General features: G+C 40.2%; 1 protein-coding gene across 1 annotated transcript; it reads right to left on the reverse strand.

Annotated features, from left to right (window-relative positions):
- Positions 1 to 2,055: 2,055 nt before the first annotated feature.
- On the reverse strand, positions 2,056 to 13,568 carry zgc:112982 (uncharacterized protein LOC503771 homolog). The gene is made up of 11 exons (XM_037756231.1): positions 13,312 to 13,568; positions 11,944 to 11,987; positions 10,842 to 11,531; positions 9,335 to 10,162; positions 5,640 to 5,809; positions 5,236 to 5,356; positions 4,632 to 4,707; positions 4,392 to 4,513; positions 3,581 to 3,686; positions 3,386 to 3,488; positions 2,056 to 2,574 (listed from the first exon to the last, which is right to left on the reverse strand). The coding sequence occupies exons 2-11, from the start codon at positions 11,976 to 11,978 to the stop codon at positions 2,561 to 2,563; spliced, it is 2,265 nt and encodes a 754-aa protein (XP_037612159.1). The 5' UTR covers positions 11,979 to 11,987; positions 13,312 to 13,568; the 3' UTR covers positions 2,056 to 2,560.
- Positions 13,569 to 13,846: the final 278 nt, after the last annotated feature.

Genomic DNA, 13,846 nt, shown 5'->3' on the forward strand with positions numbered 1-13,846 from the left:
TTATATTCTATCATTTCCTACTTTTGATCATTTTCAGTAAAGTCACAAAGACGAATATAAACGCAGCTTCTTACCTCTGTGTGCCTTCGACCAGCAGTTGTTGGTTTGCAAACCTCCTCAACCAAAGTGAAAGTTGTTTTCATGCTGTTAATATACTTTAAGTACTTTAAAAAGCCAGTTATAAGACATGTAATCACTTGGTTTGGTTGGGAGGGGTTGTGACTACCGGCTGTGACGCTGCTACTTGAACAGTTGAACGCTGCTATGATGTTTGTTCACAGCTAAACATATCCAGTCATAAGCTGTTTTACTACAGTAGTCTGTATATTAATGTGTGAAGTTAGAAATTGTTTTATTCTGTGTCTGTAGCTTGTGAATTTGGTAGCTTAAGAACAGGTTTTATTTGAATCAATCTTTCAGCTGTTTTGTGGACTTGAGTGTCAGTAAATGTTTCATGTTGACGCAACTGAGCAGGCAATACAAAGATGTATAACTCCTGAAAAATGTGTGCTATAAACCTAAACTGTTGTCTTTTTTTATTATGTATTTTCACCCCTGGTTTGAAATAAATATTCATTTGACAAAATCAGATTTATTTTGTGAGGTGATTGGTGTAAAATTGAACTCAAAAGTTTGTGTGTGTGCAGATGTTTTTAGCCGGAAAAGCCGGATTTAACAACAAAATATTTTTAAGGTGTTTCATATTTTCACACATGAGAGGTTTGCTCGGAGCGGCTGAGCAGAAAAAACATTAATTTCATACCAAGACAAATATACTCATTAATTAATCAAATTAAACCCATGTTTCATTATATTTGTCCTAATTTTGCTGCTGCTGTAAGCACTACAAAAAGAGACTTATTTGGCCCCAAGAACCGTCAACATCGGGCAGCGAAGGCCTTATTGAAACTGTAGGAATTATTACTATTATTATTAAAATTAATTGCTTTTTTGAGGGCCTTAACACGCTCGAAAAGTTGTTCAACTTTGCACACGTATACGTGAAAAATGTGTTATTTTAATGGGCATGGGTGTTGCAAAATGGCTCGCTAGTTATAATTGTGAATTGTATTTGTGTGCTTGAAATCTTTTTCAACCTCAGAAATGGCAAAAAAAATCTCATCATTAAGCCCAGTAATTGTTTTTTTCTGGAGCTTTCAGTCACATTATCTGGCCTTCATCAGTAGACAGAGAAAAAAGAAATGAAGAAAAACGCCAACATTGTGTTTATTACTTACCTGTTTGTTTTGTGTGTGAGCGTACCATGTGTGGTTTGAGTGGGAACGAGGAGGGAGGACGGGCTTATAACGGGTCATATTGTATTTTTTATTTGTACTGTAAAATTGCAAACTCTTTTTATTTTATTTTTTTTTCCCTATTTATTTTTGTTTATTATTCCTATTCTAATTTTTTATTGTTTTACTTCTATTTTCTAACTTTATCTCTCATTTTTATTTTATTTATTTTTTCCTAATTTATTTTTGTTTATTATTATTCCTATTCTAATTTTTTATTTCTATTTTCTAACTTTATATCTTATTTTTATTTTATTTATTTATTTTTCCCCAATTTATTTTTGTTTATTATTCCTATGCAATTTTTTTATTCTTTTATTTCTATTTTCTAACTTTATTCTTTTTCAATTCCTTTCTTATTTTTATCTTCTTTTCTCCTAATATAAGTATGAATAAACATTATTTCTCCTCCCTGTATATTTATATGTTTTCTCTGGGTCTATGGACAAAAGAATATTATTAATCCCTACTTAATGGAACAATGTGTGGACATTGAGGGGATGCTTAAGCTCACAAACTGCCTCATAGGGACACTTATCTTAAACATGCGACTGCGCTGTACGACTGAAAGGAAATAAAAAGTTAAAAAAAAAAAAAATTAGGCCTTTTTCAGAAGACAGTGACACCTGTGCTTTTCTACTTCTACTGTTTACAAAATAATCTATAATTTCAGTAAACTTCATGTATTCATGTCTCAAATTAATTCCCAATAAGCAACAAGTTTGACTCAGAAACATCAGAATGAGACTCAAGACAACAATCAAAATGACAAATGTCGTATTTATTCAGCAACACTGTCGCACGTCACAGACAGTCAGAGCTGGTGTCACGTTACGGGGACTAGAAGAAGAAAAATAACAGAACTACATCATCAAGAAGCAGCTAAAGATCATCGATGACTTCTCTGATAACGAGGCAGGAGGATGCGTTGATCACCTGACCGCAGGGGAAAAAAGGAATGAATGAACAATCACGGTCATTTTAAAGTCCCGTAGCGTTGTGTATTTTTATTAATTCTGCTCCAGCGAGATCTCCAACGATTCAGCTGCGTCAAATTATCCTTCAAACAGCGTCCGTTTGGATAAAGACATCAACAACAGAAAGACACAAACAAACAAAGAAGGAAGGACAGTCTGAGCAGAGACTTCTTCACAGTCTGGTACAACGGTTCGAAATCAATTCGGCCCAAGACGAAGACGAAAATCCTTTTAATTGGCTGGTTTAAAAGTCAGCATCCAAACGGGGATACCGTCCCAGTGTCCCGATCACCAGTTAGGACCTACGAATGGTAAAGACAGAGAGACAGAAAGAGCGGAGGTCAGAGAGAGAGATCTCATGGCTAACAGGTAGGAACAATATAAAAAGAGGATTGGACCGGTGTGAGTGAGATAAAGAGGAGGTGAGAAGATGGGATTTGGACCAGCTCAGGTATGATTAGAAGCTGATCGGCGGCGAGGGAAACACTCTTTTAAAATGGTAACGTGTCAGCGGGCCAACGGTCAGACGGGAATATTCCACTACCTGGCCGACCTCGACGTGAAGCTGCCAGAGGAAAAGAGGTCGTTACACAACGGGAGTAAACGGAGTTCACCGCAGAATAAACCCGACTAAATGTGTCACGCTGAGCTCGAGACAGCAGCTGGCGCTGTGTGTGTGTGTGTGTGCGTGTGTGTGCGTGTGTGTGTGCGTGCGTGCGTGCGTGCGTGTGTGTATGTGTGTTTATGTTGTCAAGGAGGTTTAATCAGAACGGTGTGCGTTCATTGTAACGTTAGCAGTAGAGGTGTAAGAAAACATCAATGCACTTGAGTATTGCGATATTATGTTTTGCGATACTGTATTGAGTCTCCATTTTTAAATAATCTCTTAAAGATCCGACGTCCCGCCAGCGGACCCGGCCGCTATTCTGACTTTCGGAGGTTGTAGTGGGCTCAATTTTAAAGCGTGAAGAGTGAAGATACTGGCACTGTATGAAACTAGGAAACCTAATGAATCCATGTCATACATGCATGTCGCGAAGGAGGATAAATAACGTATATATATATATATCCTGCTGATGCCCCGTCGGCTGTAACAGTTTGGTGTTAAGTTACCTGCAGGGTTGTTGCGGTAGTTTGGTCGCCTAATTGGTCCGAGCCGGTTGACGGGGCGAGTGTTCCTGCGTTGGGAGGCGTACGGAGCTCCTCTCCTTGGTCCCTAAAGAAGGAGAGGAAAGTTAAAGATTCACTTTGACCTCTAAACACGTCGTCTTCATCCATCAGATGGACAGAAAGATCTCTAACTCTCACCATGTTGCCTTCTCGTCTCCTGCTCTGCTCCTCCGGCCAGTTGGAGAATCCTTCGTCCTCCATCTGAGACATCTCCTCCTGGTCGCTGTACTCTAAACCCGACTCGCTGACAGAGACATGAACACGTTACGTAAACTCTAAGAGGATAACTTTTACACGTTACTGGCCTGTTTTATTTTTACTTTCAGTTTCTTATGAAGAACTTTGTTTTGAAGAGCTCTAAATAAATTAATTTGTACATACTTAGCATGAATTCATGTGCTTGTAACCTTAATATATAGTCTTTAGACACTTTCGTAATATTTTCTGCTTTGTCAAATAAACGTTATTTAACTTGTAATTTTTTTATTTTTTATTTATTTATTACATTTTCATCACAAACAAAACAACTACAGACAGACTCACAAACATACCAACCCCACATACAGAAAACAAGCATAAAATAATAATACAAATAATAATTATAATAATAATAATGAAAAAAATAAATAATAATAATAATAATAAAATAATAATTATAATAATAATAAAAAATAAATAAAATAATAATAAAAAATAAAATAATAATAATAATATAATAAAATAATAATAAAAAATAATGAAAAATAATAAATAAAATGAACTTATAACTAAACCGGACGACATTTAAAACTCAGAATATAGTAAGTAATGCGGTATTATTACTGTCTAAATAAACAGTGCTCTTGTTAAAGTCAATCCAACTTCACCTCACAGCGCTCAAGAGGTTTATGACCACAATGTTACGTCTGATAAATAATGACAGCAGGAGGAAGAAGCAGTGTAATCTCACCTGACTGGACCCAGGGGGCGCTGTGACATACTGTTCCCCGCTATCGTGACTTTCACCCCCTCCAGCCTCTCCTGTCTCCTCCTCTCCAGGTCGTGCCTCAGGTCCCCCGGGCCTCGAACCGGCTGTCATCACATCATTAAGATTCATCCATAAAGCCACAACAATAACAACAACTGCCATCAACAGTCTTGTGATTTCAGGATGCCAACTATTAAGAAACAGGATTGTTTGTTTATTTACCTGCAAAGGTCCCAGTCTGGAGAACAGAGGCTCGTCGTCGTCAAGCAGCTCAGAGTTCATATTTAAGCTGAAGCCTCTACAGAAGAAGAGGAAAACCAGAAAGATGTTTTGTTTTCACAACTTTACACCACTCCGGAAGAAAATTATAATCATTTTCCTCCAGTCTGTGAATTCTTGCAGATGCACTTATTCCAAAAAAAGACAATATTCCTACTACGCTGTTTACATGGTTAATAAACATTAATATTTCACTAATACTCCCGTTAACATGCAGTCATGCGTACTCTGATTAACGTAACCGGTGGCGAACACAGCCTCCTTCTTTCATTCCTTCAACCACCTTCTTGAAAAGGTCGGCGTTGTGATATTTGTGCACATATTCAAAATCCTGTTGATATCCAAGTGTCTCATAATGTTAAACAGTCGGTGTGTTTCTCCTTCTTTAGTTTTGGGCATGCATCTCTGCAAACTGTCGGCTAGTTGGTTTGTGTATAACGCAGAGCTGTGCGAACTTGTTAATATTGTTATGAACCTTAACTTCTTTACTTTTGTTCACCCAGAAATACAATAATCAGTGACGCCCGTCTGCCACCGTGCGACGTACCGGTTTGAACTGAACCTCTCGTCCAACGTCAGCTCCTCCGTCTCGTCTTCAACGTAGCCGCCTTTTTGTGGCGCCGAGAATCGCTCGTTCAGGGTGACCCCGTCATCTCGGAAATACTGCTCTGTAAACGCAGACAAGAAAACACGTTAACAACCGAAATACATTTGTGGTTTAATCACAATCACACCCAGCGACCTGGAGTTTCTCTTCAGTTTACACAAAAGCTAAAGTAATTCTGTAAAGCAGAGGAACACTTATTATTAATATGCTTGATGATTCCAAAGTCAACGAGTAATCGTGTTAAGCAATCTCAATATTGACCAAAATAATGGTGATCATGATTTTTTTCCATAATCGAGCAGCCTAAGTGCATGCTGTGCTGCGCTGTGCTGCGCTGTGCTGACCTTTGACCTGGTGCACCAGTGTGATGATCTCCTGGGCAAACGTCCCAGTGTGCATGGCGCTCTCCCGGTACGTCCCGGAGTGCTCCAGCATGGGCAGGAAGTCCAGACGCTGGCGGCCCACGTTGACCAGGTCTAACGAGAGCTGCCTGTCTGAGGAGTAACACAGCGAGCTGCAGAGGAGGAGGAGAGGAAGAAGAATGAAACCAGCACAGAGGTGGAACTGGTTCTTATCATGATGAGCTCTTACCTTACCTTAAGATATGTTTTATTCACTAGTTTCAACACATGGGAAGTTAGCTTACACTTTCATGTTTAGGTTCAACAGGAGGAAAACACTGCATGACCTTGAAGTCATTTTACTGTTTTGAAGGTTGAGGGAGTTATGCAACTTAACTCACTACCTACTCTTTACCACTAGTTACCGTGGCTGGTAGAAAAGTAGTTTAAAGTCCTGCAAGATTATATATAATATAATATATATTAGCCAAGAAATTATTCTAAAAATGACTGTCCACATCACATCTGCGTAAAAGAAGAGATAAATAAAAGCAACATCTTTACCTTACCCACCAAACTTACCTTTCCTGAGTTCCACAACTGACAATGTTTACAATAACTACATGTTGAATAAAAACTTCCCTTGAAAATACACAGAATTCATAATCTTTTTTTATGGATGTTTATAATAAAGGCTTTCAGTGAGACCAAGATCCCCCCACCCCCTCTCTCTCTATCTCTCTCTTTAACAGACGGGTGAGTTAAAGATTGGGTGAAAGTTCACACTTCTTTTCTTGTTTGATGCATTAAGTCTTCGATTTGGCATCATAAAGTCTCAGTTCATCAGACATATGACAGCCTCTCCACTCACGCTGTACGACTCCTCGGTGGAAAGTCGTTCATCTTGTCCAATCTTGATCAGATCCTCTCTTTTGTGGCCTCTTGTGGAGCCACATAGCTTTAGCAGAATTTAGGATATTGCTCTTCATGATGTCAATTTCTTTCATTTCGACTTCCAGTTTGATGATGTGAATGCCGACAGCTTCGTTTCCTCCTTTCAAACAGCACTGATGTTTATATTCCGGGCTTGGATTTGTCCTTTTTTTCCAAATTCGCAGCACTGATGACGCTGCAATGTCTCCTCTATCAACTCTGATATTTATCTTCCAAGTCTTTAAATTCATTCCTTCTGTTAACTGCACCGATGTGGGTCCAATTTGTCTGCAAAGAAGGCATCAATTTCTCCTTTTAGCAGCATTGATATTTCTTCTCGTGGCTTTGATTTCTCCTTTTGATGGCACTGATGAGGCTGCAATTTCTCCTTTATCAACATCTTCCAAGTCTTCATATTCATTCCTCCTTTTAGCAGCACCGATGTGGCTCCAATTTCTCAGCATTGATGTTTTTTGTTCAAGAAAACAGTACTGATGTTTATTATCATGGCTTTGATTTCTGAGCAGCACTGATGACGCTGCAGTTTCTCCTTTATCAACACTGATATTTATCTTCCAAGTCTTTAAATCCATTCCTCCTTTTAGCAGCACCGATGTGGCTCCAATTTCTCCGCATAGACAGCATTGATATTTCTTCTCATGGCTTTGATTTCTCCTTTTGATGGCACTGATGAGGCTGCAGTGCAATCTATTTGTCATCATGATCATGATCATGATAAAGTTCATGACGTTTATGTTCTTGGCCTCATTTTGTCCTTGCGACAGCACTGATTTATCCTTTTAAACAGCACTGATGTTCATCCTCGTAGCTCCAATTTCTTCTTTAAACATCATGTATGGATTCAGAAACCAGTGACGTAAAGGTTTGTCTTCTTTATCAGCTACTCTGATAAGTAACGGAGATTCACAGCTCCTCTTCTTCCATCCTTTTTCCATCCTTGAGTCCATGTGGCAAGCTGGACAAAAACAAGACTCCTTAGTTGTTCATGTTTGTCTGAACTAGGATGCGTCTCAGCATTCGCATTGCGGACATGCTTTGAATCCTCTTCCCCAAATAAGTTTGCGATTAAATAAACACAGCCCTTCTTCAAACACGTTTCAGTATTTGGCCAATTAAGGCAGTTGATCTTCTTAACGCCACAGGCACAAATACTCTCCTGCTGATCCAAACAGGGTGGGAAATCGTGCAGTGAACGTTTTCTGACCATGACTTGTGTCGTTTGTCTTCACTTCCTCCCACTGATCAACGTGCGCAAGCTGTTTTTATCTCCAAACATCAGATTTGGCATGTGGACCAAAAAAAATACTCTCATCTTCCTGTCAAATGTCTTGATTTATGCCGTTAAAATATTCCAAACAGTTTCGCCCTTCATCGCAGAGCACTCAGATTCCTTTCTCTGGTGTGCTTGAGGGACTTTGCTGCATCACGATGTAGAAATGTTGCTTAATCGACAAAAGCTTGCACATCTTTAAATCCTTCTTTGACTTCTGTCAGCAGTTTGTTTTTTCAGGAAACAGACATTTCCTCCCTCAGTTTCAGCAGTGTTGGGTTTATATTTCCTCATCCAGTTTCTTCAAATGAGTCAGAGATTCCTAAACACCAACTGTGGAAGTCAGTGTGTGTAGCGTCAATCAGGAGTTGGTTAAAACACAAATATACAGATTTAACGGATGATGTCCTTCTTCCATTTTCAGTCCAAAACCTTTACGACATACCAAGACACGAGAGCGATGACATACTGCAACACCCCTTCGAGCACACTCCTCTAACAGGTGCAGGTTGTGTTCTTTCACAGAAGCTTTTAGTAGAGAAAACTAGAGTAACAACGAACCAACGCCTGGTTCACGTCGTTTCAATACGCTCTTCAAGATGTTTCAGGCTTCATTTCTGCAGCCAACCTCCTCTTCACTCACATCAGCATCAAGTCTTGCTTCTTCCTTTTGGGGTTTTATTGAATTCTGCCAGGACCACCTCTCATATGTCATCTTCTACATTATGCCTCCCAGCTTGCTGAGACTTTGGTGACAGCGTACTGTTATGGTGTTTTTCTGCCAGCCGTCATTCAGGTTGTCCAGCATTTCCTTTATTAACTTTGAATACGTCCAAACTGCTGTCGATAATTTTTACTTTGTCTGGTTTTCAACTCAGTCAGTCTCCGGTATCTTGCTTTGTGAATGAACATCAGATTTCTTCAGTGCATAAGCATAAAGATGATGTGAGCTCTCAGCTGGTGTCTCCTCTTATTTGTGTAGAATCATAAAGAAATGCATTGCAAGCGATGCCAGCTTGTTTGTAGCATGGCCACTTTCCCAAAGACACCTCTTAAGGTTCTTCAGTAATGTGTAGTTGATCTGGAGTTTCTTCAGGAGGTGTGAGCTTTTCCTGGGCTTCTATTAGTCTCTTCCTGGTGTCAATCCACAAGTTTTCACGTGAAAGCGACTTCACCTTTAGATGAAAATGTGTGTGAAACTTCTGTGAGGCATCCTGTTCGTATGATGAAGCAGCAAATCTTGTAGATGCTTGTACCAGCAGTGACTTCAGTATCCACGAGGGAAGACATTTCAAGCAGAAGTCAAAAACTGCAGCACAATCCAGTTAAGTGAAAGTTTATGTCGTATCCTGTGATTTTCAAAAAGCTTCAAAATGGCTGTTTCTTCTTTCTTCTTCCTTTCCATGAGCTCAGAAAGAGAAGTGTGAACTTTCCCCTCCCACCCTTGATAATTTGATGTTAAAAAATACTCTACCTGTTCTTGTTTACGGGTCGGCTCATGTCGACTTTGATGGTTAGCGTTTCCTCCGATACAACGGTCATGTTGTCGTTCTTCTGATTGCTCCATCCTCGCTCCCTCTGACGGGGCATTTTAGGGTTCAGGTCATTCCTCTGTGGGTGCCGGTCCAGACTATTAGACCTGCGGGGTTCAAACTGTTGAAGTCTGTCTTCTTCTGCCCAGTCAGACTCCCCTTCGATGGGGTCCTCGTAGCTATCTTCCCTGAAGGGCCGGTTCCCCGGTCTTTGCTCTTCATGAGGAAGATCTTGGTACCCTTGGGAGGGCTGCTGTATGCGTGGTTGATTCCTGGGCGGTCCAGTCCTTCCACCTTGTCCCCGACTGAACTGCCCTCTCGCTGGGTGAGAACCGCCCCTCCCCCTGTGGTTCACGGGACCATTTCGATTACCATATCTCACGGGGTTTGGTCTATCTTGTGGCGCAGGGTTCCTCCTAGTTTCGTGATAGTTGGAGTCTCTCCAGTTATCTTGAAATTGGCGTCCCCTTGCGTCTTCCCGATCATCCAACCTGCTGTCCGACGTCCTGAAACGCTCCTGAGAGGAGCCCGTTGGACGGGGACTCCTCTGTCGCTCAAAGTCGGGGTCAAGATCTCTCTCGCGATCGCCAAATTTTTCCCACCGTGACGATTGTCTGCTTTCTGCGTTGCCGTGATCGTGTTCAATGACGAGTGGTCCCGAGTGCCGAATGTCTCCACGGGGGAGGCTCCCCTGAGCGTCTCCTCCAAACCTATCTCTGGGTGTGTCCACCGAGTAACGCTGTTCCCCAAAGTCCTCCTCATTCCTGTACCTGTGACAGCATAAGAGGAGGTGACATGGTTCAACAATGCTTATCATTCAACTTCACATATGGTTTTAAATGTACACTTGACATTAGCTTTGAATAGGGCTGTCGCAATAACCAAAATATTGCAATACTGCGCTATTGACAAGACTGCTTATGGCTTCAGCGTCACAGCTGAAAAAACAACAACATGCGCCTCATTGCCCTTACTTAGTTTTAAAACTTTATCATTGAAAAAACAATATAACTAAAAATAAAGCTTATCTTTATAGCACTAAAATCAGGATAAATTAATTCATTTGCGGGAAAAAAAACAGACAGTAATACAGAATATCGCGCTGTTGAGGGAAATTCCTTCACCGCAACAGCCCTGGATTTGAACTTGTATTAAATGTCTGATTTACTGATTTATCACCACTTTAACATGAATTTTTAAAACTGCTTTTGCATCATCAACAAGACTGTTCAACATAAGACATGCAGATTGTTTTTAAAGAATCAGAAGAAAAGGAGAAGAAAAGGAAAGGTTTAAAGCCATGCAGACTATTAGTGAAGACTAGTTTGTATTAAGGTGTGATGACAAACAGTGAGGAATTTTGCTCTATGGAAAATTAGAAAGATGAGAATCCTCTGCATTCTTCGTTTCCTTGCGACAGTGCTGCAAAGCATTTCGCTTAAAATTTACCCAAGGTGAGCGTCGTCATCCGTTTCTCTTCTTTGCCTTTTAAAGGGGGGGTTCCTCTCTTGATGTGAATACTCTCTTCGTCTGCCTCTATTAGGACCTTGCATGTTCCTTCTTCCTCTTTCCCTACCTGCTGCCCCTCTTTGGTCATCCAACCTCGCATTGGGACTGGGGTCCCTGAACATCCCTCGACCTCTGCCCTGCTCCTCTCTCCTCCAGCCGATCCCCGGCTCACTCTGTTGGTGGTCTGAGTGAGACCTTGGTGTCGGCGGCAATCTTTCCCTCGTCAACCTCGGAGGCGACTGGAGCAACCGCTCCCGCTCCCTGTTTTCAAAACGCTGGAAGATATCTCTAAACCCTCCTCTGCGTCTATCTCCTACTCCTCCTCCTCCTCCTTCTCCATCACGCAGTGGGGAAAGCCTCCGGTTATCATCAAAGCCCATCACATCACGACGGGGCGATGGCCTCCGGCGGTGAAACTCCTCCTGGTTTGGATGACGTTGATGCCCAAACTGACGGTCATCTGGGAAAGGAGGGGATCTTCTCTGGGCTTCAGGGTGCACGTCTTCCCTGAAGTAGTCCCAGTGCTCCTCCGGATCTTCTCGAGGGCGGTGGCTCCGGTCCGACGGATTCCCCTCCAGTTCTGCAACGACTTTATGAGGATCAAAGTCGGGTTCATCCCATGGGAACCTCCTGAAAAAGTAAATTAAAAAAAATCATTTATTTATGTACATAAATGAAACGAAAATAGAGAACCATACAAGGGCGATAGGTGGAGGCATTTGATGCTGTATTTCCACTGCTTCCTCACCTGTTTATGTCTGGTGTGTTCACTCCTTATGTGCATAATAATATGCATGTGTATCCGACTTTTTTCCTCTTCCATTATTTACCCTCATTAATTACCCTATTTTTCTGTTTTGATATGTATTTTCACGCACAAATGGGAAATGTTTATGCACCCAACATATTGCAACTGCACTGTAAATTTTGCATTATGTATTTTTCAATAAAACAAATCCCACCCCCATCATATCTGAATTTTAAAATTACACAGATCTTGTGGGACACAAATATGAAAATGAAATAATAGACACGCATTTACCTGTAACGTGGTGATCCGGACCGTGGTCTCGACATTTTGTCAACCTTTAAGGAAAGGAGAGATTTTACTTTCAAGATTAAAACTGAAGGCAAAACACAACACACCACAGTACAGTACAGGCAGTTATTACTAAACTACTTCTAACTACTCCATCTAATTTAGTTATCAAGGAGAATTATTTTGTTCATTTATAGAGTATGACTGATGATTAACTAGACTGTTTAGTTTCTGTCAACAGGGACAAGAGTCTCACAAGAGTCACCTCTCTATTGGCATGGAGTTTTATAAGATAAGATGGATTTATCCAGAGGGAAATTGTTGTGCAAAGTAGGAAAGAGTGCAAAAATAAAACATAACATATCACATAAATAATCAAAAATATACACAATGCCAAAAACAACTGTATAATAAATTAAAGTAATGTGTTATTTCTATGGTTTTAATAACCAGCATGATAAAATTACAGTATTGTCTATACTGTTATTATATTGTTCTATCCTGTACACACATCTATTGCAAGTCTGAGGGGGAGATCCCTCCTCAGTTGCTCTTCAAGAGGTTTCTTCCATATTTCCCTTGTTAAATGGTTTGTGTGGGGAATATTTCTAAATATGAATCAAGGGTCTAAGGACAGAGGGTTTCTTGTCATAATGTACAGATTGTAAAGTCCCTTGATATTGGGCTATATATATATATATATATATATATATATATATATATATATATAAATTGACTTGACTTGAGAATAGTAATATTAAAGTTCCTGCAGAATCACATCATGATGATCATGATGATATTACCATGTTATATTGTTATGAAAGTTGTTTTGAAGGTCTCATAAGATAAGATAAGATCAGATATTCCTTTATTAGTCCCGCAGTGGGGGAATGTGCAGTGAACAGCAGCAAAGAGGATAGTGCAAAAAAACAAGATGCATCAACTAACACAGTAAAACAAGAGCTAAACTAAGTGTAACAAAATATGAACCATTCAGCTAATGCTAAAGCTAGTTAGCAGCTAGCTGATGCTAAAGCTAAAGCTAGTTAGCAGCTAGCTGATGCTAAAGCTAGTTAGCAGCTAGCTGATGCTAAAGCTAGTTAGCAGCTAGCTGATGCTGATGCTAAAGCTAGTTAGCAGCTAGCTGATGCTAAAGCTAAAGCTAGTTAGCAGCTAGCTGATGCTGATGCTAAAGCTAGTTAGCAGCTAGCTGATGCTAATGCTAAAGCTAGTTAGCAGCTAGCTGATGCTGATGCTAAAGCTAGTTAGCAGCTAGCTGATGCTAAAGCTAGTTAGCAGCTAGCTGATGCTGATGCTAAAGCTAAAGCTAGTTAGCAGCTAGCTGATGCTAAAGCTAAAGCTAGTTCTTACCTTCGTCCTCAGCGGGTTCTCGCAGCTAACGTTAGCTACAGCGATGCTAAAGCGACGTTAAACACACAATAAAACGCGAGATAATGGTTTATAAACTTGTAAATGATTAAAATAAAACCCCTATGTATCTGTAGATATAACCCAGAGCTGCTATCAGAGCTAACTATCACAGCTACATGTGTTTAAAGTGTTTCATTAAAGTCCAACGGATCTGAAGACGTCTACAGAGGTTCAGCTAAACACCGCCGGAAACCAGGCACAACCACTTCCGCCACGGGCTTTTCACAATAAAAATATACTTTTACATATTTTATTTGTTCTTGTTCTGTATGCACATTGTCCTTTTACTTGAATGCAATGATCTATGAGCCATGTTGTTTGTAAATTTGAATTTGTTTAATAAAATTTATAAAATTAAAAAAAAAAAACCTTTCAGAATAAAAATATTCTTCTTCTTCTGCTTCTTCTTCTTCTTCTTCTTTGGTGTTTATTGGCGGTTGGCAAACCATTTTATAGGTGCATTACCGCCACCTAC

This window comes from Sebastes umbrosus, chromosome 21 (assembly GCF_015220745.1).
Source record: "Sebastes umbrosus isolate fSebUmb1 chromosome 21, fSebUmb1.pri, whole genome shotgun sequence".
NCBI lineage: Eukaryota > Metazoa > Chordata > Actinopteri > Perciformes > Sebastidae > Sebastes > Sebastes umbrosus.